Source organism: Phaeoacremonium minimum (assembly GCF_000392275.1).
Source record: "Phaeoacremonium minimum UCRPA7 unplaced genomic scaffold PA7_03_scaffold_330, whole genome shotgun sequence".
Lineage (NCBI taxonomy): Eukaryota > Fungi > Ascomycota > Sordariomycetes > Togniniales > Togniniaceae > Phaeoacremonium > Phaeoacremonium minimum.
This window is the reverse complement of record NW_006921234.1, coordinates 219,902-242,449: the sequence shown is the minus strand read 5'-3', so window position 1 is coordinate 242,449 and position 22,548 is coordinate 219,902. Positions and strand designations below refer to the sequence as shown.

At 51.4% G+C, this 22,548-nt stretch overlaps 4 protein-coding genes across 4 annotated transcripts; 1 reads left to right on the top strand and 3 right to left on the bottom strand.

Moving 5' to 3' along the window:
- Positions 1 to 3,056: 3,056 nt before the first annotated feature.
- On the bottom strand, positions 3,057 to 4,016 carry UCRPA7_4224 (putative metalloprotease protein; the record flags this gene model as incomplete). The annotated part of the gene is made up of 4 exons (XM_007916737.1): positions 3,057 to 3,102; positions 3,156 to 3,188; positions 3,242 to 3,759; positions 3,810 to 4,016. 4 exons carry the CDS (start codon positions 4,014 to 4,016, stop codon positions 3,057 to 3,059), a joined length of 804 nt encoding a protein of 267 aa, XP_007914928.1.
- Positions 4,017 to 12,577: 8,561 nt separating this feature from the next.
- UCRPA7_4223 (hypothetical protein) lies at positions 12,578 to 13,495 on the top strand (the record flags this gene model as incomplete). The annotated part of the gene is made up of 1 exon (XM_007916770.1): positions 12,578 to 13,495. One exon carries the CDS (start codon positions 12,578 to 12,580, stop codon positions 13,493 to 13,495), a length of 918 nt encoding a protein of 305 aa, XP_007914961.1.
- A 1,116-nt stretch (positions 13,496 to 14,611) lies between these two features.
- UCRPA7_4222 (hypothetical protein) lies at positions 14,612 to 17,259 on the bottom strand (the record flags this gene model as incomplete). Its single annotated transcript, XM_007916795.1, has 3 exons — positions 14,612 to 15,183; positions 15,286 to 17,044; positions 17,119 to 17,259. 3 exons carry the CDS (start codon positions 17,257 to 17,259, stop codon positions 14,612 to 14,614), a joined length of 2,472 nt encoding a protein of 823 aa, XP_007914986.1.
- Positions 17,260 to 21,187: 3,928 nt separating this feature from the next.
- Positions 21,188 to 22,263, bottom strand: UCRPA7_4221 (hypothetical protein; the record flags this gene model as incomplete). Its single annotated transcript, XM_007916785.1, has 4 exons — positions 21,188 to 21,823; positions 21,890 to 21,996; positions 22,048 to 22,129; positions 22,246 to 22,263. The coding sequence occupies 4 exons, from the start codon at positions 22,261 to 22,263 to the stop codon at positions 21,188 to 21,190; spliced, it is 843 nt and encodes a 280-aa protein (XP_007914976.1).
- Positions 22,264 to 22,548: the final 285 nt, after the last annotated feature.

Below are 22,548 nucleotides of genomic sequence, written 5' to 3'. Positions count from 1 at the left end.
GCCTCTTTGAAGCTTGTGGCGAATAAACAGGACTTTTTTCTGTAGCTACAATAGAGCTGTCAGGCCCCTCCTTCTTCAGGCCTTTGTAGTGCTTACCTCTGCATCCCAACCCGCTGTTGTTGGTTTATCTGTGCTAGGCTCATGAACGCTATGCATTTGAGCTCCAGGTGCAATCTCGTTAGCACCAGTCAAGGCAGTCGGTAGTTCGACTATCTTCAGATTATCGCGGAATGGGAGTGCCGTTGGCTTGGAGCCTTCTGAGGGTGGCTGTCTCTCTAGAGATGACATTCTTTTATTGCTATGGGTATATAGGCCGGAAAACCAACTTTGCACGGAAGTTGTTATGCCATTGGCGCTTTTAGCAATTCGATCTAGTGTATAATATTATGTTAAATGTAACGGCTGTCTAAAGTATTAATCTTGCTGTTGCCTATCTAACCGCTTTCCGGGCAAGGTACCTGATAGGAGGGCTAAAACAGGCCGTTAGGTAGGGTTGAGCTTAGCATAGGCAGCCACCCTCCCCTACGTTTCCAACAACAAGCTCTTGTCTTACTTACTATTCAACTTGGTAAGACTTCATCTCAAACGAATCACTGCGGTGATACGGTCTAATTATTTCTTGTACCTGAATAAAGTCTCAGTTTAAATCACTATCGGGTATCACCGCTGCGCGGGCGAGCCCTATGATACTACTTTGCCTTGTGCAAGATTTAGTGATGCTGCGCTCATACTGAATTGGTCACTTTATATAGACAGACAGGCCGTTGTTCTCACAGTCTTTATAGAGGTGACGCTTCCACAATCCACCTCATTGACTGACCTCTTGTGAGCTGGCGGCGCGATGACATACTACTCTACCTAGTTTGCGTCATCCCAATTTCTTTTCTGTTTTGAACTCGATGATGGAAATCGCATCATAGTTGAAGCCACAAGAGATCAACGCATCTTCACTATACGTATCATGGGATCATAGGAAGTACGTGCAAGAGACTCGCCAATCGTCGCTGGTTAACAGCTTATCGATGAGTTTTAGACTTCACACTGTCTGACTTGTAGTCACAATATATATTATTCACTGAGTTCGTAAATTATCAGCTGCTAAATTAGGTTTCTACTGTTTCAAGGTCATATTGCTGTGAGAGGGTTTTAAAACCAGTTACTAATTGAGGGGTCGCTCGATGGCGTGCGTTCCGGACACTGCATATTTCTCCCGTGAGTCATACTCCAAATTCTCATCAATTTCAGCAATTTTTGAGATACGAGACCCATTGCTTGTTCAACGACGACACTGTTGAATATTGATGGTTTTCGGGATTGAGACAATAAGGAATGGCGCCACTTACGCAAGAGGAAACGGAGCAGCTATGCAGTCGCATCCTGGAGTCGTTGCAAAGCACTCCGTATGCTTGCTCCACCTTGACGAGACTAACTAAGGGGACCACCAATTTTGTGTTTCGTGGGAACCTCGTCACACCTCTGCGTGACGAAACCTCAACAATCACCAGCAACAGTGTCATCATCAAGCATGCAGCAGAATTTGTGGCTGTCAATAAGGATTTTCCTCTGGATGTCTCACGATCGGTAAGTATAACGTCTCCCTTTACTCATATTCCGATAGCTGGGTCCGATGAATCTAATTGTCTTAATTTATATAGGCTTTCGAAGAATCTATGCTTCATGCTATGAATAAGTTCTTGCCGACCACGACAGATCATATCTCTGTCAAGACGCCGCATCTATATCTGTTCAATCCCAACATGAATCTCCAGGTCATAGAAGATTTTCAGGATACATTAGACTTAGAGACTATGCTAGTATCACTAAATGAGACCAGGCTACCATCTGAAACATTTATAAGATCTGTCAACCGCGCTTTGGGGGCGTGGCTGCGATCATTTCACACGTGGAGTGCAGCACCGGAGCAATCCAATCTCAGGAAAGAAGTTTGGAAAAATGAGCCCATGCGAAGATTGAAGCTTCGAATCACGTACGATGTGTTTATCAAGGTCGTTGAGAATTTTCCGGACATTCTCCAGGCTCATCAAAAGACCCTAGAAGAAATAAAAGGAATGGGAGTGAAGGAGTTTGCGAGAGAACCGTCTGAGGACGAAGGGAATGACTGGGGAATCATACACGGGGACTTCTGGTCCGGGAAGTGAGTTTGTTCGTGGAAAGTCTATTGAAGCTTATCTTAACACACGAACAGTGCCCTCCTTTCAGGGGCATCAGCGTCAGAAGCACAGCAGCAGGGAGCCATCAACCTTTTCGTCGTTGACTGGGAATTTGCTCAGTTTGGCCACCGGGCATATGACTTGGGGCAAATGGTGGGTGATCTCTACGAGCGTAAGCATTTCAAGGGTCTCGACAATGCAATATGTGCCATTCAGGGCTTTATTGAAGGCTATGGTGCGCTGAGCGATGAATTGGCATTCCGGACTGCCATTCATGCGGGTGTGCACCTGATCTGCTGGTATACAAGACGAGACCCAAAGACTCCACCTCGTGGCACTCCCGAGCAGATTAAGGGTGGTATCAAGACGGGAGTGGAATTCATTGTCAGGGGCTGGGAAAAGGACAAGGTTTGGTTTGAAAGCAGTGCATTGGCATATTTATTCAATAAGCTTTCGTAGAAGTTTCGTAGCAAAATTTACGTGCTCAGTGCAAAATTGAGATATGACATGAAGTCTAGCATTAGTGTCAGTCATTACAGAGCCATTGGCAAAGAAGATTATTCTATCAAAGTGAATTTGTTTATATGATAGAAGTGTCTCTGACCTTTCTCTTATTACCAGGAACAGAAGATGCTTCTTTTCCCCCGCACGTGTGATGACGCCACATCTCGATCTCCGTCATCTCATGAAGCTATGAAGGCATATCTCGGCAATATTCAAGATTCAAATTATAGATAAAATCAGATTTATACTTGATTTACTCCGTATATACATGTTGCACCACCCCCTACTTGACTAGCAGCTGCGGTTTTTTCTTGATAGTGGCATGTAGAGCTGATTCGTTGAAAATTATCTTGAACGAACCTCCTTCTCCGCCAAGTCCATCTATTTGCCCTCACGATATGTGTTGAAGTAACTGTACATACGTGTCCTATAATCCGTTAGTAACTATGAGATCAGATATAGAGAGAACTCATGACTCACTGTTGGCCAGCAGTAAACTCCTCGTAGCAAGTGCTGATAAACCCGTTAGTACGCTGTTAAGCATTTGTCAAAATTGTGTTACGTACTCATATGAATAGTCCATGTAGTTGTGGATGGGGTCAACACCAGCCTGGCTCGGGCAAGAATCACGGCCAACGGGGCAGCCAGAAGAAGCGGACGCCTGAGCGGGGGTGTCGGATACATAGTCGCCATTGCCCGTGCAGCCGCCTTGGAAAGTATGGTACAGGCCAAACCAGTGTCCGACCTCATGGGTGACAGTTTGGCCGTAGTTGTAGTTAGTCTGGCTACCACCTGGAACAGTTGAGTACAGGATGCTGCAGCCATCGTAATAGAAGTCGTTTGATCCAGAAGTGACACTGGCAGGGAAATAGCAGTATCCCAAGTTGCCGCTGAGAGACTTAAGGAAGTACAGGTTCAGCGAACGGTAGGTGCCCTTGCGGAGCGCCTTTTTCATAGCCAACTCAGAGTTGTCATTGGCCCAATTGGAGTTGATGGTGCGATCGGTTCCCTTGAGCACGAAGGAAATGCCTTGCGGTGCATATGCTGCATTCATCACCGAGAGCTGGTTGGTGAGTTGGGTATCCTGCGGAAATCAGTACATATATATAGTGTCATAGCCCGATATAGACTGACAGTCACGTATCCATCGCTCAGCGCAGTGGATGCAGCCACGACATGGAAATACACATCAACGCTAATCGTGGCCATGGTGGTGAAGGTATCGTTGCTAGCCAGTGCCATCTCCTTCTCCTGTGTTGCGAGAGCCAAAGACAACTTCTTGTGCTCTTCACTTGGCTCTGGTGTACCGCAGCTGAAGAGCTTTGGAGCTACAGCTGCCATGGTACTGGAGGCCGCAAGGGCGGAGAGCAAAGCAGACTTCACATGCATGATGAAGGAAGCAAGAAAGTGTTTATCTGCAAATGAAGTCTGATGAGACACAGTAGTGGCTTCCAAGGCTAATTTACACAAGGCCAGATGATGAGCTGACAGAGACTCTAAATTGTGAGAACGTGTGAGATTTTATAGTCATAATCTCAAGTCTGGTCATCAAGCCGAGGTGCACTTGTCTCAACTGTTCCTGGAAGGTCAATCCATTATGAGCAGACTGGACGAAGCCGACTCAGTGTTCACACAAGGCTTAAGAGTATAACCTTCCTTATACGTCGTTAGCTGTTCAATTGCGCCCATCGTTTCTCGCTGGATTGGACGCCTCAAAACCAGGTTAACGGCCTATTCGGCGGCACGTTATCTGGGGGCGAGGGTCTGGGCTTGTTGCATTTTGGGGTCGTCTTTTCGGTGCTATGCTGGTAGTACTTCGCGGCTTGGCGACGTTATAGGGTGTGGGTGAAGAAGCAGTTTAATAGGGGGGCTGCTGCTGAAATGCCACCTGACTTTTAGCACCAATTAAATTCTACAAACCGCTGCCGGTGATCGTAGGACCTGGTCCGGGACTTGACGCGGGAGTTCAGAAATCAAGAGGAGCCGGAGGCTTCGCTAACATGCCAAGATAATGCCCAGCCGGCCACCTCACCAAGTCGAGCAGACAAATGAAACCTCCCCGATACGGAAGTTGAGAGGACATTTCACTGAAAGATAAGAGTCTCGGCATGCCGTAGTCCAGCGCCTTCACAAGCAAGCCACAGCTTCTCGAGCAACGGGATGTGGAAGGAGTTCCCGTTGTCAGGCACGGTGCGCGCTGAGGCAATTTAGGGCTGCAACGATCGACACGATAGCCGATATCATCCCATGTCGTCCCACACTGACATCGATTTAAGCTTGATACGTTGCGCCGCGAAGACTTTCTAGAAGCAGGGAACACTGTAAATCTACTTTGTCTAAGAGGTCAATATTGCTACGCTACTTGCTGCAACTCCAGCCATCACCGGCTCTCAAGTCCCCTGTTGCTGATCAGCTTGTCCACCGTAGGCAGGACAACACTTGACGCTAATGCCGTGTAATTAAATGCCTACACCATGATCTTGTAAGGATGACCTCTTTCGAAATAGTCATGAGAAAATCGCATGTACAAAGCATCCGACTAGTCAAAAGCCATTGCCGCCTGCCCAGACCCGTTCAAGCACGTGGTTCGATCGAGCGTGAGGTAATTTTATCATGTCATATCAAGTAGAAAGCCTCTGAGTTCTGTTCTTCAGCCAGTATTTCCCCATCCATGATTCCATGACAATAAGCCTCTCCAAGGAAGGAGAATGTCTTGGGATGATCTTGTTGCCGAATGACATGTGGCACTTGTGCACCGCAGAAAATAACCACAGCATCGCCTGGCTGCGTACTAAGGGGCCCCATGCCAACAAAACCTCGGTTCTTCGTCACTATTGGACGCATATTTCGCATCTCTCTCATACGCATTGTATATCTGTTTTGTTCTTCACGCAGGGACCGCTCAGACTCCTGTTGATCTTCGTCGGCCGATCCTGCCAGTGAAGGACCCTGTTTGTCAAGCAAGTAGTTATATGCAAGGTGAGAGCGAGCAGTGGCGCGTTGTGGTACTGTTTCGGTTTGTTGAATGTCCCCAATTGGTACTCGCCAAAGTGCTTCGGCACGTTTTCGAGAGTCGTCAAGCCCGGCTGGCGCCAGCATATTGGTAGAGATGGCATATAACCTTTTTACCTCTCGTAATGGTATAAGATGAGATGCGTAGTCATTGTCAGAAGCCCCAAGCCAAGGAGTGCCAACTTCGGCAATTTCGTCAACATAATATCCTTCCAGGCCCAGTATGTCATCTGCTGTGGTCACTAATATGTGAGCAACTCTGTTAAATCCTGACGCGGCAAAGAGGACAGGCTGCTTAATGCTCGAGTGAATACGGGCGCAAAAGGATTGCTGGAGTTGATACCAGTCTGGTACCCAACTAGGGAGCGCTTGAACCAACCCATCTGGTCCGTGTTTTGGGAAGTGAATGAGCCCCATGATGTCCAGTGCATAGTCATCACCAGGTTCTGTTGACAGCTGGTGAATGATAGCCCTCGCGACTCCCGTGTACACATGGCCTGCTGTCACACTTTGAGAATAGTCCGGAATAATTCCCATCATTTTGCTATCCATCGCAAGGCCAAGCAATCCGTATATACGGTCTCGTGGGTCTTTAGCCATGAATTCCTGTTCGTTGCGATTTGCGTACACCCGAACAAGAAGCTGAAACAGAGCGTCACCAGGGCCATGATCGCCATTTAATTTCCTTCGACGACTTGCAGCAGTGAAGAAAGGCTGTGTCGTATCATAATATACTCTGTCAAAGGCAGCAATTGTGTCAGGAGGTGATGAGACTTGCATCGTATTCCTGTCTCTGTACAAAATCAGTCGAATAGTCTTCGATCGTTCAAGAATCTGTTTCGCCAATAAAACTAATCGAGCCTCTACTGTTTTATTGCCGCATATGAAAACGGGCTGTTGACTCAGTGCGAACTCCTGTATGACCCAAACTCGTGAGAACCACGGTCGCTGGTACCAATCCGTTATAGACCTGAAGACATTCAGGTCATCTGCATCGTTGAATGATGTCTTGCCCAAGAACCTCAGGGCAGTTCTCTCGCATAATTTGTCAAAGGCAACAGTAAGATCCATCAGATCTTTAGGAACGACCCCAGTCTCAATTTGTTTCAATAGTGGAAAGCGCTCGACTGTATAATAGCTCTCCAAACCCCAATCACGCGCCTCCTGCCCAACACTACACCATATGTCCATGAGGCGATCTGACTCCGGCGTTCCTGGTCCAAGCCAGACAAGAACTTTTGAGGCTTGGGTGTAGATCTGGGTCATGAGAGCTACCTGTTGAGTCTTTTCTTCCATGTTGTTCTGATCAATACAGATCTGATCGATCCATATTGTCAGTGTTTCTGTTCTCTGCCTCACATGACGCAGCGCCTGATCCAACGAGGCGGTGATTGGTAGAGGATACAGGTGCTCATCATTGTCAGACCCGAACGTAGCAGACGTTGCCCATAGATTGTGAGTCTGTTCTCCAGAGCCCCAAGCATATGACAATGCCTGAAACGACGCGCCGTCAATTGGTGTGGAGAAGAGACGACCTCGAAGGGGTGCAATATGCTCGTGATCGGCGTACACGGCAGTGCCTTCGCCAGCTGTCCGAGTATCGGCCTCTTGAAGTGGTTGTAACTCTAGTAGGCGGATTTGCATTGCCTCCTTGGGGAGATGCGTTCGCTCGTACAGGGTGGTGGCCATCGCTTTCACGCTCAAGGGCTCTGTCAAGGCTTGTGCTCACCCAACATATGGCCCTTCTCAAAGCCTGGCGACCTTAACACAGTCCAGCTCCAGAAGGGCAACGAGTGTGTCGGAATGAAACTACGCCAACCCAGGGTCTGTACGGATCAGGGCTGAGCTTGGTAAGCCTACACGATCCAAGTCGGCGTCGTGAGCTCACAATGGGGACGAGTTTCTGGTCGTGAGGCATAAATAGAGATGGGTGACAATGCTATGGCTCTAAACTAGAGGGAGACTAGACTGCCTGCGCTTAGCAGCCCCTCAGTTTACCTATGGCGTACTCATCCTCGTATCCAAAGCTGTACTTCGAGTTATTTATTTACATCATGTTAATCACGAATCAATCATAAGAACAATTCACCATTCACATGAGAAATTCGCTTGTCTGCTTTCGGAAATATATATGGATGGCCTTCCTGGATTATTTGTCAGGGCTACGGCGTCACACATGATCTGTGTTAAAAGCATTGGCTGAATGTTGCTTTCGAATTGGTTGAACCCTGTATGCAGTATGTCGAGTTTTAATGATAGAACTGATATTGCCTGGATAGACGATGATTGATAGATATTTTTTCACAATTGCCCAAGAAGTCCTACGTGCCTCTCTCCAGGGGATTCCGAGTCTCGGCCAATCTTTGTTGAGGATTACAGCCACAATAGATATCATGTGAGACGGCACGTTGTGTTTCAAATTTCTCAGCCTTGTCTTCCGTAAAAGCAACGACTCTCGAGCTGAGCGGTTTCTCTCTTCTTCCTCTTGGTGGCTTGCCAATTACGGCAGATACGAGACAGCCCTTGAAATAGCGTTCAATCCCCTACGATCACTGTCTACTCTCATTTGGAGATGCAGAAATCCGAGCCCAAAGCGCAATCTCCGGCATATCAAGGGGTGGTATCAGATAAGAGAGATGGTGCGGTAATGAGCAGATTTCGGAGATCATGGGAATCCATTGGCTCTACTAAGATTGCCCTCCTCGCCATGGGATGCGGGTTAATTGCAGCCGCAATGGGAACCCTGGGTCTGCTCTGGCAAGGTGCAATGATAGCAAAGGTGCAAGGCAATCCTGGGGATGCTTGGCGATCTATTGTCTTCGGTGGCTGGGCGACGAGAACCGTCACTATCTGTGCTGCAGTAATACGCACTGCTATCTCAGTGCAAACGGGCGTCGTCATGTCGATGATTGCATCCATCATTCTAGAACGCTGCCAGGTCAGACTAAAGCAAGCGCCATTCTTTTCTATCGTCCGGGCCCTGGGTATTCAACCTCTATCGCTACTTTTCTCTGGCGGTGGAGAGGTCGCGAGGGCCTCCACACTTATTTGCTTGCCAATTATAGTTGTTGCAAGTATAACCACATTGGCCTCTATCTTCACCTCTACAGTATTGCTGAGCGATTTCACGAATATCAATATTCCCGGATATCTGAACTCGTCCATAGTAGCGTACGGGAGGGATACTATCGGCACAATTCCTAATATGTGGCAGTCTAATCCTGGACAATATCCGAGATTCGCAGAGTTCTCGAATAGTACAGCAAATACAGATGAGCAAATCGACGACACTGGAGTCTCCTTTACAGCGTTTCTTCCGTTTTCGACAAGCAGAGCTAGAGAGACGCTCAGAAATTACACAGGACCAGCCACTGTCTTCGACACTGGCGTAGTGTGCACACCTGCAAATATTACGTTTTCCGCCGTCTACGATGCAGATCAGTCTGGTAGTGCTATTGCAGGGAACCTCACACTGGACGGCACATTCCCTTCATCAGAACCAGAACCATTCTACTGCCTGCTTCCCATGTCCGACCCAATGTATAACCTAATGTGGAATATTTCCGTGTGCTTCATCTCGGAATTCGACAGATACTATATCTTCCTCGTGTTTAACACCACTGCGCCTTCCATATTGAACTGGATATTAGAGACGAATAACAGTCTTGATTCTCCTCTGATGAATTTTCGCCCAGACAGCTTTTTCTTTTCTACCGAAGGACCATGGACAACAGCAATATTGACCAACAATACAGATATAGAAATTTCTGTCACGAGTTGTCGCAGTGCTTTCAGCGCCAACCGAGACCCTTCGTCTTCAGGGCCTATTGATGGTTATGTGTATAACATCTCCGCTACGAGCCAAAATGATGGACCGGAACCATCACTGGCGTGGCCGGGGACTTTGCAGACAGAATGGGAACTGGGCGACACTAGCGACATCTATTTGTCCTACAATACAGAAAACGTGCGACGGCAACTAGGTGTTTTACCGGAATATGAACTACCAGATGAAAGAGGACTGATGGCCCTGGATTACCAGTACACGGACTGGGGAAGTCCCTTCGATGTGGACCGTTTTGATTTCTGGGAAGGCCTGATACATTCCTTGCCGACGACCGGTGTCTTGGTAAACGGAACCTTTGGTGAAGCTTCGACTTATCCCTCTGCGCTCATGATACGAGGGAAATGTCTTGACAGCGGCCAGCAATTCTCTCAGTCGGGCAATCAAGCACACGTTAGCCTCTTCCACGACACTCTGAGAACTACTCGTAGCCCTGCTAAAGCGCTGAAAGGGTGGTTCATGACGCTTGTGCAACAGGCATACTTCGACGAGCTCCCGCGCTTCACAGTGGGCAGCCCAGCGACGTACATGAACTCTCTCATTGTCCAGGTCCCAGCCCGGTGGGTCGGTTTTGAGATCGTACTGGCCATGACGGCGATACATCTCCTGCTAGTGATTGGCACCACAGTCTGGTATCTCTGCAGCACTCGGTTCACAATGCTAGGGAACAGCTGGCAGGCGGTTGCACAAATTACCTCAGATGAGACAATGCCACTCCTCGTGCAAGCGACAGATATGAAGGACCGGGAGGTGATGACCTTGATCCATCGAGGGCCGGCGGCAGGGAAGAAGTACAAGCTTGCAAAACACTGGACAACTGGTCGGGAGGAGTTGAGTGCTATTGAAAAGCCCCCTTTGAACTAAGGGATTGAGTTACAACACGGCCAGAACTTCATACCGAGGCAGACTGTGCTATTTGCTTAGACCGGTGCTCGCAAGTTCGCCTTATGCATTGCATAGATCCCAGGCATATCATTCTAACAAAAATAAAATAAAAACGAAAATGACAAACAAGACTCTTTAGGTGATTCAGGGGCCTCTAGCGAGCTTCAGGCGTGATTACGTTCTGTCCCTTACCCAGTCGTGTAGTGTTCTGATGGCTCGTTGGCAAATGCTAGTGGCACTTTAGGTGACTGCTAGCAGCTCCGTTGGTCTTGGGGTTAAGGGCCGAGTTCATTTCCATCCACTATCAAAGGGCACCACTTTCCAACGCCGCGGGGCTAAAGCCTGTTGCCACGAAATCTGTCCACTTCCTCCTTCAGACCTTCAAACTGAGCTACGTCGAAGCGCATATATATATATAAGTCATTGAAGCCGATGTGCATGATGTTAACGAAGTGAGGCTTCCTGCCTTCAAGGGTGCTCTTTTCCCGGATCGACGACGTTGGCCTGCACAGATTACCTTGCTGGAAACAGCATGGCAGACCAGGATCATGGCCAGGTCAGGGTCCGGTTGGCCAAGCTTGGCGAGCATCTGAACGAGGCCGAACAGTCCCTCGCACGATCTGCTCTCATGTGGCTTCACGTCGCCCAGAGACCGCTTTGCGCGCATGAGCTGTGGATGGCATTGCAGATTGAAGCGTCGCAGGATATTGAGCGCATCGAGAGGCTCGTCACCGAATCGGGATATGTCAAAGGGCAAAGCGCCGTAGCAAGCTTGCAAGCCCTCATCGGCGACCTCGTCACAATCCAGCCCGGGAACGCAGATGGCTCAGAGAGGCGCGTCTCTTGTTGCGATCAAGGAGTATTTAGCATTTTGAATCACATCCAAGATGAAGCACAAGCCGGTCAGCACACGTCCCGGCTCTCCTTTGCAACGCCCGAAGCACATCTTCTCGCTGCTGATGTATGCATGAGAATCTGTTCAGCAACGACTCTTCGCCTGGCGCATGTTCATGACACCAGCACTGATTCATCTCTGATCATATATGCTTGGAATTACTGGAGCACACACTTGTCATCATCTGGATTCCAGCTCTCGAATCAAGATGTGGCGAACCGCTTCAATGAGATGGCAACTCGTGTGTGTACTGATGCGTCGATGTTCTTGCTTGGGCTTGTTGACTTCGTCACTGCTCCCATAATTCTCCCAGCTGCAGATAATTACAGGGAGTGTGTTGCATCAATTCGAGACGCGCAACTCGCCATTGAACGACCCAGCACTGCCTTGGCTGGACTCTTCCAGGGTCGCGGCTATTCCATAATACTGCAGAACGCTTGCTCGGCCATAGAGGCGTTCAGGGCCAGCAACATGGGCCAACCAGCAATAATGAAGGGTAGACGGCATGCACCGGAATACTTCACGGAGTCAAGTTCCGAGATTGAGACGCTCTCAATCGATCAATCGTTGCGGAAAACGCTCCCATATGTTGGAAAGGAGGAGAACCGCGTGATTATGAGATTTGCAGACGCAGCCCGCGGCCTGCGCTCGGTCTGTGTAGCTCTATCCCGCTCACCAATTTACGAAGCGCTTTTGAGGCAGTATGGCGACGACCATTCGCCGATAGATGTGCTTCTGAACGTGGCGAATTGGATGGAGGCAGTCGCGAGTTATCCGTATTGGGACGAGCTTTCAGGTAAACACTTTCGTGAAGTCTTCAGCATACACGATCCCAGCGACCCAAGCTTCGAAGCCGCACGACTGATACGCATGAGAACAAGCGCGATTGGTCTTAAATCTAGTCCAACTTCCAAAGATAAAGAAGACTCTCCAGTATTGAGAGACCATGTACGACCTAGCAATATATCTAGTGCGCGTTGGTTTGCAACTGGCGTCATATACAAGACCAAGTCTATTGGTCGCGCCCGGGTTGATTCCACATTCACCATCAACGACATACGACTATCGCAGCCAGCTTCCTCCTTCTCGGCTGTGCCCTCCTACATGCACTCATCCTACCCCCTGACAGCGTTCTTCCAGTCCGCCGTTCCTTCTTCTCTTCATCAACTCTCCCGTCGTCAAATATTGAGTCCACTATTTACACTCCGTTCTTCCTACTCCTTCAGCCCACTAGATGAGGTCTCTTCCATTGTCATAGCCGGCGGCATGGCCAATCTCTGGCGACGGACCAATCCCGCCCTCTTCCGCGACGGTTACCGCACCGCCTTCCTCCAATTTGGCATCGCGGTTCTCGTGCACCACATCCGCCGCATACTCGTCCCCTGGCTCGGCGCATGGATGTACAACGACCCGCTCGAAGGCCTCCGCCTCGCACGCGGTAATCCGGAGGTCTTCCTCGATGAGATGCTCGACTTTTCGTGGCCCTGGCTCGCATTCATGTACATTCAGAAGTGGGCCTTTGACCTCGCCGGCGCGTACCTTGCCGGCCTCCTCGTGCTCACCAACGGCCGCCTTCCATGGCGCTTCCGCGCCCAGCCCCAGGCCAGCCCGCTCCTCCCCAAGCGCGCCATGGCAACCGCCAAGGTGTGCTACCTCGCCTGGATGCTCGCTTGTGCAGAGTACATGTTCGCGCGCACGCTGAGCACCGTCTCCTTCGGCATCGCGTACGCCAAGCTCGGCCTTCTCTCGCCCGCCAACAGCGCCAACCGCGCCGCGCTCGATCTCGTGCTGCGCAAGCACTGGAGCAAAGCGCCCCTCAACGCGTGCCAGCTCGTCGCCTATACCGCACGCGGGGTCATCCCAATGGTGGTGGGCGCGGTAGCGAATGCGGCGAGAGGCCGGCCGGGGCTCCTGCTTGCTCTGAGCACGTTGGGAGGGGGCGTGTGGATGGTGATTCGCTATCGTTCGCGCTTCTTCATTGCGCTCGAGATGAGCAGCATGTTTGTCGTGATTGGGTGTGCGGCCGTGCTATTTGCGCTGCTGGGACGGGAGTTTGTTGCTGATCCGCTGGGACTCGGTGTGAGCACGGCGATGGCGAGGCGAAGCGGGAATATGTTAAGGGAGGCAGTCCAAGTAGAAAGGCTCAAGCGTGCACCAGCAGAGTCAGTACGCGTGCCGCCATAGGAAAACTTAAGAATTTGGATAAAGACGCTGATTCGGAACCTCTCCTTATTCGTATCCAGGAGCTTGAAGGCATCAGGTCAATGCATAGTCAATGAACATTGGTCTTTAAAATTTGAGAACGAGAAACTCAACTACGCCAGCATGTCGAGTATCCAGGCTACCGATGATCATCTAGAGAACGCTCATGTTCGAGAAGTAACCCTCGACAGTAGACATAGCACCTTCCGATCCATCCAAATGCTGCAGCATAATGGCAATTTGTCAACCACACAAAGGGTCAGGTCTTTAAGATCCATTCCCACGCTTCCTGATGATAGATGGATTCTGCGAGAAGCTGCCCTCAGGACGAGTATTTTCTTCCAAAACGCATATGCGTAACCGCCAAGGCACGCCGAATTTCCCGAAATTTTGTATCAACTCTCACCCTCGGATCGAGAGCGACTTTCTTTCTATCTCTTGACCAATACCCCTTTAGTATAGATTCTAGCTTCGTCGAATTAGGTAATATAATTCATATCGCCTTCTTGATATTTGATTACCATCTTTTGTCAGTCGTCTACGCACATACCGTACTTTGTGAGTGCTAATTTTTGTCTCGCTTGTTATCGGGATATATTCTGGGTTGCCGTCATCTAACCAGTCACCATCGGGTCAAACACGAACCGCTACCAGCCCATTGGAAATATCTGAGATGGTGGATATCTTATCCTATTGTATATTGGGTATAGTAATCTTATTATACAAGTCAATTCTCGCCTCGTTGGGCGATTTTTTGCGGTTCTTCAGAACCGATAAAAGAGTAGTAGCACAACCTGAATGCTTCCTTGTCCAACCTTTTCCAAAGCGCCAATACAAAAAGCACAATAGCCAGCGAAGCATTCCTTGTTCTGACAATCTAAACATGTTTTGCTCGTCGCTTTCCACGAGCGGGCCGCTACTCGTGTTCAAAAACGCGCGGACTGATCAAATCCAACCCATAAAGCTCCGTTGTATGATCGAAAGCGGTGACCACATCAGCGGTACGTAAGTCTCGAAATCGCTTCGCTCATCACAAGCTTTCTTGTCATCCTCTTTCTTACGGTCTTCCTTGCTACGGTCTTCCTTCTTGCGGTCCTCCTAAGGCGCGCCCTTTCGCAGACTCGTCACTCTCCCCAAGCCGAAGAAGCCTCTCTTTTTGCCCTGTGCGTTGACCACCACGTTAGACGCAGCCACTTCCGGCGCAGTGGCAGAAGGTGAGAGACCTAGTGGTGCGCCTCCATCTCGGGGTGCCATGACTTCGTCTAAGCCCGCGCCTAGACCGGAGTCTGTACCCACAACGGCCGCCGCAGCAGACGCAGCAGCTGCCATCTCGGCCTCGTCGCCACCCACACTGCCTCGCCCGGGGCCTCTATTCCGCATGATCGGAGGTGGTGTGGCCGAGGCACGATCATCGTCCATCAAATCAGCCCGTCTGCCCCACGATGGCACACCAACCATCGGTACCGGGCCGTTCTTAACGGCAGCCGGGAAGGACGACTCAGTTGGCGGGGCTGATGCAGGGACAACGTGGTTGTCTGGCGGAGCAGAGCCGATTGAACGCCGGAACAAGTTGTTCAGACCCCGGCCTCGGGACTGTGTAGTCTGTTGGCTGGCGTTCGGAGGATAATGACGCTTTTGTTGACCGTCCTGCGTTTGCACCTGGGGCGCTACTGTAGTTGAAGGCTGAGATTGAGAGCCCGGCCTCCCATCCGAGCTATTTGTTCTGGACATCGATCCTCCCCGTCGCCGTTCAGGAGACTTCCTCAGTTTACCATTAACAGGGCCCTGACGAGATGCGACGGATGGCGTGCCAGGGGCAGACGAGCCCGTACGAGCATGGAGACTGGAGCGCCTGTTCGGCGGCGGAGGTGGGCCATAAGTCCCATTGGTAAGCGCCGGCGCGATCCCAGAACCGAAGATGCCAGCCTGCGGGGTCGGCAATGATGCTCCTAGAGCATCGAGTGTGGGAGCCAACGGGGCATTGGCGCTACCCATGAAGCCTCCCGCGAACATGTCATTGTTGCCCCAGCCTGCTCCTCCCGACGGGAAGCTGAAGAGATCGGGAGATACACGACCCAGATTCCGGCCATGCCCTGCGTTCGCAAGAGCGCGGTTCGGTTTCATGCTCTCACGCATCCAATAATCGAAGCTTGAAGCGGCGGAGGCAGCGTCGTCGAAGTCGTCGTAGCTATCCGAGTCCCACCCATTACCGCCGAGATGGCGAGAGGTTGTAGTCTCATCTGCAGAGCGGGGACGCTGAGGGATGGGTAGACGGTCTTCAAAGTAGCTCCCGCCTGAGAATTCCCTCCTGTTGCTAAATGCGGATGTCGATGCCGGCTGTGAGGTTGGAGCTCCTGTGGTGGAAAGGAACTTCCTCTCCCCGCTGGCAGAATGGTCTGTCGTGGACTCGGAGAGAGCTAGATAGCTTCTCTCTTTTGTCACGGACCGCTGCTGTGACAGCGTGTCATTTGAGTTCTTGTAACGTGTCAGAGTTGAGGTGGAGATGGTGTCTGGAGTAGGCGGGAGAATATGGGCATGATTGATGTCCTTGGAGTAAGGCGCATCAGTTAAGACCTTGCGCAGAGCCTCTCTCTTCTCCTCTTTCGTTCTCCGTGACGGTTGGTTCTTTGATTGACGTGGAGCCGCATCATGGTTGCTTCGTTCTTGCGTAGGCGGTCGCGAAGCCTCGTCCATAGCGGTGAGCGTCATCTCTAGTTTTTCCAGTCGCTGTAGTGGTGACTGGTTATCGACTTCCAGGACATCATTGATTGAGGAGAAGGCACTGATGGTGTTCGTTCGACCTAAGGACCCCGAGCGGCGCATCCTAGTTGGCGTCACGATTCGCGATACCGATGAACTTCTGCCATTCCTTGTCCTAACAACGGTTGGCTTCTCGGAAGATCCATCGAGTGCGGTTGTCTGTTCCGCATCCGGCGGCGATGAGCTGTCAAGGTTGTTCTTCTGGCCGTAAATGCTTAGGAAGGAGCTCTCGCTCAAGACGCTCAAGCTGGGACTGTTAACCCCATTCAGGTTCCCGTCTCTTGCATCATCGACGCCTCTAGGCAGACTTAACACACTTCCTCGGACCCCTAAGTAGACGTTTCGCAGGTTCTCGGTATTTTCGCTTCTTTCGGAGAGGAAGCTGGGCATCCTGGCCAGTTCCCTAGAGATGTCGCGCGATCCAGTAGCTCCCATATCCTTAGTTCTCGGAGTTGCTCCATCTTGCCCGCCGGAAAAGCTGCTCGAGTGCGACAGGAAAAAGTTGTCGACCTCTTCTACTTGTCTAACCATCTCTCTTTCTCGCAGAAGCTGTTCCAGCCGCGCCTCCAACGTTACGATCATGCCCACAGCTTCCTCGACTGCTTTGTCTCTCTTCTCAAGCTCACCAAGTAGGGCCTGGTTCATTGATTCAGCCTCGTCTTTCTCCTTCTCTAATGTCTCGACCTTCTCCTCTAAAGTAGTTTGACGTTGCCGACGGTGAAATAGCTCGAGCTTGAGGTCGAAGTTTTGTTTGTGGAGAGTGGACAGTGTCTATTTACACGATCAAGTTAGCATGATTGTTCGAAGAGATGGTACACGATATGAGAACCAGAGAGGGGTTGTACCTGTTCCATCTCTTTGAGACCGAGACCCTTCTTCTTGGTCGACTCGCCGCTTCCACCACTCGAACGAGGTCGCTTGCCATCAGCCGTCGCGCTTCTGGCGGGAGAGCTGTGTACGACCCTGAGGTCTACGGAGGAAGTCATGTCGTTGCTCATCCTGCTCGACGATCGCTCGCTCTCGAACCGCCGTTCCCGTTGTAGTTTCTCCTGGAGGAAGGTAGACACCACCGGCAGTCCCTGATGTGACTCGTCCGAGGATTCCTTGGAAAGTTGAGAGCGCGGTCGTTCGGGTATCGAGCCTCGACGGCTACTGCTGTGGTTGAGCCGATGAGCGGCATGGGCATGCCGTAGGGTGGGCGAGGGAGGGAGGTTTGTGGAGGAGCTGTTGTTGCTTTGAGGAGTCATTCGTGTATTTGACGTGCTAGTGCTCGATCTTGAGGGTGCGCGAGGATAGGGAGGAGCAGGAGGTCGAGAACGGTCTCTCGGCTGGCTCTGACTCCCAACACCCTCCATGATGACGGATCAGAAAGAGGAGTGAGAGGCACAGGATTTGCGACTTGTCCTAGCTCCACAGTCTCTGCCCTCCGCAAAAGGGGGTTCAGCTCCAATCGAATCGTAGTGTACTGACAGGTCACACAGGATGTAAGAAAGTTGGCGGTCAGCAAGGCGCTGGTGATGTGGGTGGGTGGCAAGCTGGAGGGAGGGAGAAAGGTCGGCAGCAAGACAAACAGGGTGATGCCTGTATAGAATGGGTGAGGGTTGACTGCTCGGGATGTCTATCGATAACTAGTCGTAGCAGGAGGGAGGGAATGGGGGGGTCCTCCCAATGTTTGTCTGGGTGTGGTGCGATGGCTCCCGGGAAACGTCAAGGCGGCTTTGCGCTTTGAGCGTCTTAGAAGCTGTGATATAGCTGTACCATGGACACCAGGACCCGGTTTCGTGGAGGGTGTAGGTTGCTAATCCTGCGGCAGTTCCTGGCGGCGCAAACTAACAAATAAAACAGCTACTACTGCTGCTCTGGCCCAATGGCAGTATCATTTGAGGAGGAGAGCAGAGCAAGTTGGAAGAGCTCTTGGTTCGTCGCGGGGAGTACGATTGGAATCGCAGACGGTAGTCGGGGTGTTTCCAAATTGGCTGGGCCAGTCCGTACTGCAGAGCCCCTGTCGACGAGTATACCTGGTAAACAAGCCGATCGACCCAGGAAGATGGGTATGATGTTCGGGTGGCGGAGCGACGGGTTGCGAGGTTGCCCAGCAAGCAAGAGCACAGAGGCTGACTACAGTGGGAGGAGGGTCATGTATCTTGAGAGTGTTGCGGAGTTGTCTCAAGCAGCCAGCAGTAAGGAATGAACAGAGGCTGGGCTAGAAGCAGGAGGGCATCCTTTCCTTTCCTTGGGTAACTGGAGTTGTGCAAAGTTGCTGCGATGATGTGCAAGGGAGCAAGGGTTGGCACAAAAACAAAGAATAAGCCAGGAATGAAGGCTAACGTTAACTAGCCAGCCGCACAATGCAAACAAGGAGAGGAGAGGAGAGATCCCAGCAATCGCCTGTCGGGTCAGCAGCCGAAGAATAGCTGGAATGAGTGAATGGATACAATAGTTCTGCAGTTGAGTGCTCGCTCGCTCGCTCGGTTTGTCGCCCAAGTCAGTTGTCGTTTTTGTTGTTTGTTGTTTGGTGGAAAGTCGTCACTTCTCTCCGTCGTTCCTTCTTTCTTTTTGCATATTCCTTGACCAGCAGGCGCGACTGACGAGAAAGACAAGATGGGCAGTCACAAAACAGGCAAGCAGTGGGGGAGCTTGTCGCGTCTCCCGTCGACGGCACTAAAGCCACTAACGTTGGGCGGGAGTTAGCGTGTGCGTGTGGACGGTGCACGGTGCACCCCAGAGTCTGCTTTCAGGTACACGAAATTAGTAGGGTGGGATGGCCCGCTGCCCGTGGACCCAAAGTCACTCCTGTTAGAGCGACGACGTCAATCATTCCTCAATGCTGATTGCATCTCGCTTTACTACCTACTAATTGTCTACTACGTATTGCCGACTGACGTTTCCTGGATACTCTATGGCAAGATGGGAACCGAACGAGAGTCATTGCCTACTTCTGCTGCTGCTGCTGTTATCTTTTGACTGACGATAATCGCATAGCTTTCACCGCAATCGGGCTCTCTGGTTGTACGCTGCCGCTGCATGCGACGAACCCAATGAACACAGCATCGGATCTATGCAGACAGAGTGAGTATCAACCGCGACACCCGTCACTCTCGTTGTGCAAGAACGCCATTGGCAATGCATCTAGATCAGAAGAAGTGGCTATTGGCCAGGCCGCCGCATCTCAACAACCTCGTGCTCCCTCCCCCGAGATCTAGAGACTCCATCCATCCATCTCATCTGATCGTCTCTGGTCTGTGGCGATGCGGCCGCCGACTGAATCTTGTTGCAGCCCAACATGCAGCCTGCAACCCTGCTGGTCGATTGAGTTCTGTTCGGGGTCGGGCACCTTAGCAGATGCTACCGGCTTCTCCTGGTCACTCGCCGCCCTCCATCACGTCCCCGTCACGTCCCGTCACGCTGCCCCTAGCCCCATCAGAGCAAAACCCATTAAACCCCCTGTCCATCGTGCATATCTTTTATGAACCAACGCCAGCTTACTGACTGTCCTCCTGGCAGTTGGTTTCCTTTCCAGCAGTCTCTTGGAGGGCCGGCGCACGCTGTAACTCGCTACAAGTGCTCGACAGCCTCACACCCCCTGGTCCCTCGCCAATCAAGCTGCCCAAAGCCTCTGACCCGACGTGCTGGAAGCAGGGCGCCCCTGTTCCGGTTGGTTCGATCAGGCCTGCTCGGTGGTCTCGCGATGTGTGATGGGCACTTTCCGACCCCTGTAAGCCCGGGAGAGGCCCCCACTCGCGGCAGTCACTCAGAAGCCAGTCAGGCACAGAGAGAGAGCCCAAGGAGTTTGAGAAATTTTCAAAAATAGGGGCAGCTCGGACCCCTTTCTCATCTTGTGCAGCAGAAGCAATCACATCCCACCGTCGCATCGGCCTGCAAGCCTCACTGTAAAATGTCCGCTGCCTGCCCGCCGTTATGCTGTTGCTGTTGCATTGCCTCTCTTCGATGCAACGGCAGCAGAGTCTAAGGATGGTGCTCCGTGTTCCCCTCTCACATGATCTTCTCGGTTATGCATCTGGATTGAGAGGCCTGTAATACAGCACAAATGCCAGGAATGGGACGTCTTGACCACCAAGTATACGCTGTGTCCCTTAGGAAATGTTGCTATCAAGGCCTCACCATCATCACCTCGCAAGTTCCGCTAGACCGCTTCACAAATGACGTCCTCGTTGCTTTTTCTGCAGTTTTATGGCGGCCATGTTTGCTTATGGCCTCCACATGATGGCAGAGCTCGACTCTTAGCCCAGAGACGGCGCCTTTTCTACGAACCAAGCAGTGCTTAGGGGTTCGGACCCTGAATTGAGGAGGCTGGTGGCTGGCAGCGGGCCACCGAGGGAGCTTCCGGCGCTGTTTCACAGCCACGAGGGGGGTCGGCCCTCGCTCGTCGCGCGGTCGCTTCTTTCCCTTTTTTGTCTCCCTTGCTTTGCTTTGCCTGCCTTGCCCTGCGCTGTTTTAGTCTCCTTTCTTAGCCTTCCCGGAAGTTGGGTTAGACGTGCCCGACCCAATGGTTCTCGGGTCCTCTGTGCCGAATTGATCCTAGGCCATCCTCCTAGGCCTGATGGATTCAATATACTCATGAGTGATTGCGAGATTTTCAGGCGTCGCTTCAATGGTCTGGAAGATGGGCAGCCGTATCGTAGATCAGAGCTTAATTGCAATTAGAGAACCATAGGTACATACCTTGTGGTTGGAAGGACGCCACAACAGTATGTCTTGGATCGGACCAGAATCTCGCCGTATCTGCATCGCTTGTCTGCATCACTTATCCCCCGGACACATGCGAACGGGGACGTGCACACGGCTCACCATCAATCATAGACTCTTCAATTCTTGCAATTTGCGAAGAGCGGTAAGTAGAAAGAAGCCACGCATGAACATGCGATGCTTGAAAATACAAATGTTGCTATCAGTTTACGGATGGGCTTCCGCGGTGCCATTGGCATCTCCAGGTCGCTCATATAATAACCGCACAGCGCTAAGCTCACTGCTATGCCTCTCAACGCCAAAGTATGATTGACCATCATGCTCAAACTCTCCAAGCCCATACCGCCTGTCTAGATGTCGTAGCTCCTGTATCTGCGCCCTACTGCTTCCCATCCCCTCCACGCGCCGCAAATCCGCCCTCAGTCCCTTCGAGAAGAACACATACGGGATGACCGCCCCCAGGGAAGCCGGCGCCCGGGGGAGGAATCCGCGCCTGCGCCAGCTGAACTGATACCCCAGCGCCAAGTGCACGGCGAGCACAAACGCGATGAGCAGCGTCGAAGCCGTAGCCGCCGCGGGGTCCGTCTCGAACGAGGTCGAGCCGTACGCGGACGCAGAGAGCTGCAGCGAGCCGAGGAAGATGGTGAAGACGGTCGTCGCGAGGGAGGCGCACAGCGCGTAGCAGAGTAGGTAGTGCCCGTTCCACCACGCCACAGCCACCTCCCAGACGGGGATCCCGCTTGTGTAGTCTGCCCATAGCACCTCTGGGGGCTGGAAGCCTTTTGATAGTGCGTAGAACGGAGCGAGAGAGCGCACCGTGTGCTCGATTACGTCGCCGACGGACTTGGTATGTTAGTAGTCTATATCAGAGATTTCTAGTGGTTGCAAATGGCTCTTGTAGGTGCTTACCTGGATGAAAATACCGACAATCAGGTATACATCAGGATCAATCGGTACAGTGTAATTCCACTCTGCATCTTTCGCGTTCTTGTTAAGGCTCGCCGTAATCCAGCCAACTGCCAACATCAACAGAAACAGCAGAGTCAGCCAGATAGGATATATCGTACGCCTAAACGGGGAGAATGTCTCGGCATTGTTGAGGTATCTCTCGAGCGTCTCGCAACCTCTTGAGAAGGCATGCTTGCATGGCTGTGTGAGTGGACGAGCATTCTTGTGTATCCCACGCATTGCTGTGAAAGAACCGGAGAACAGGTCATCCAGAACCCTCCGAAGACCGCTCTGAGAGGGAATCAACCACCCCATACCTTTAAGACGGGGTCCATGTCGGGTGCCCGGATGTGTGATGTAGAAAGTCTGCTCTTTGAGCATGTTCTCCACCTCTAGAAGGGTTGCCTTGCTCGAGTTCGGCTGCAAATCAAGCCTTGATGGAACATGCTCGTCTCCTAGCAGTGACGCGATCCCCACGATCCCTCTTATGTCTTCCTTAAGTCCCGTGGCCTGTCTAGGGAGGCAGCATAAAAGAGCAGTGCTACATAGCCAAACCGCAACAAGAGCCGCCACAAGTCTGTAAGTCCATGTCTCGTCGACAAGTGCCACTTGCCAGGAGT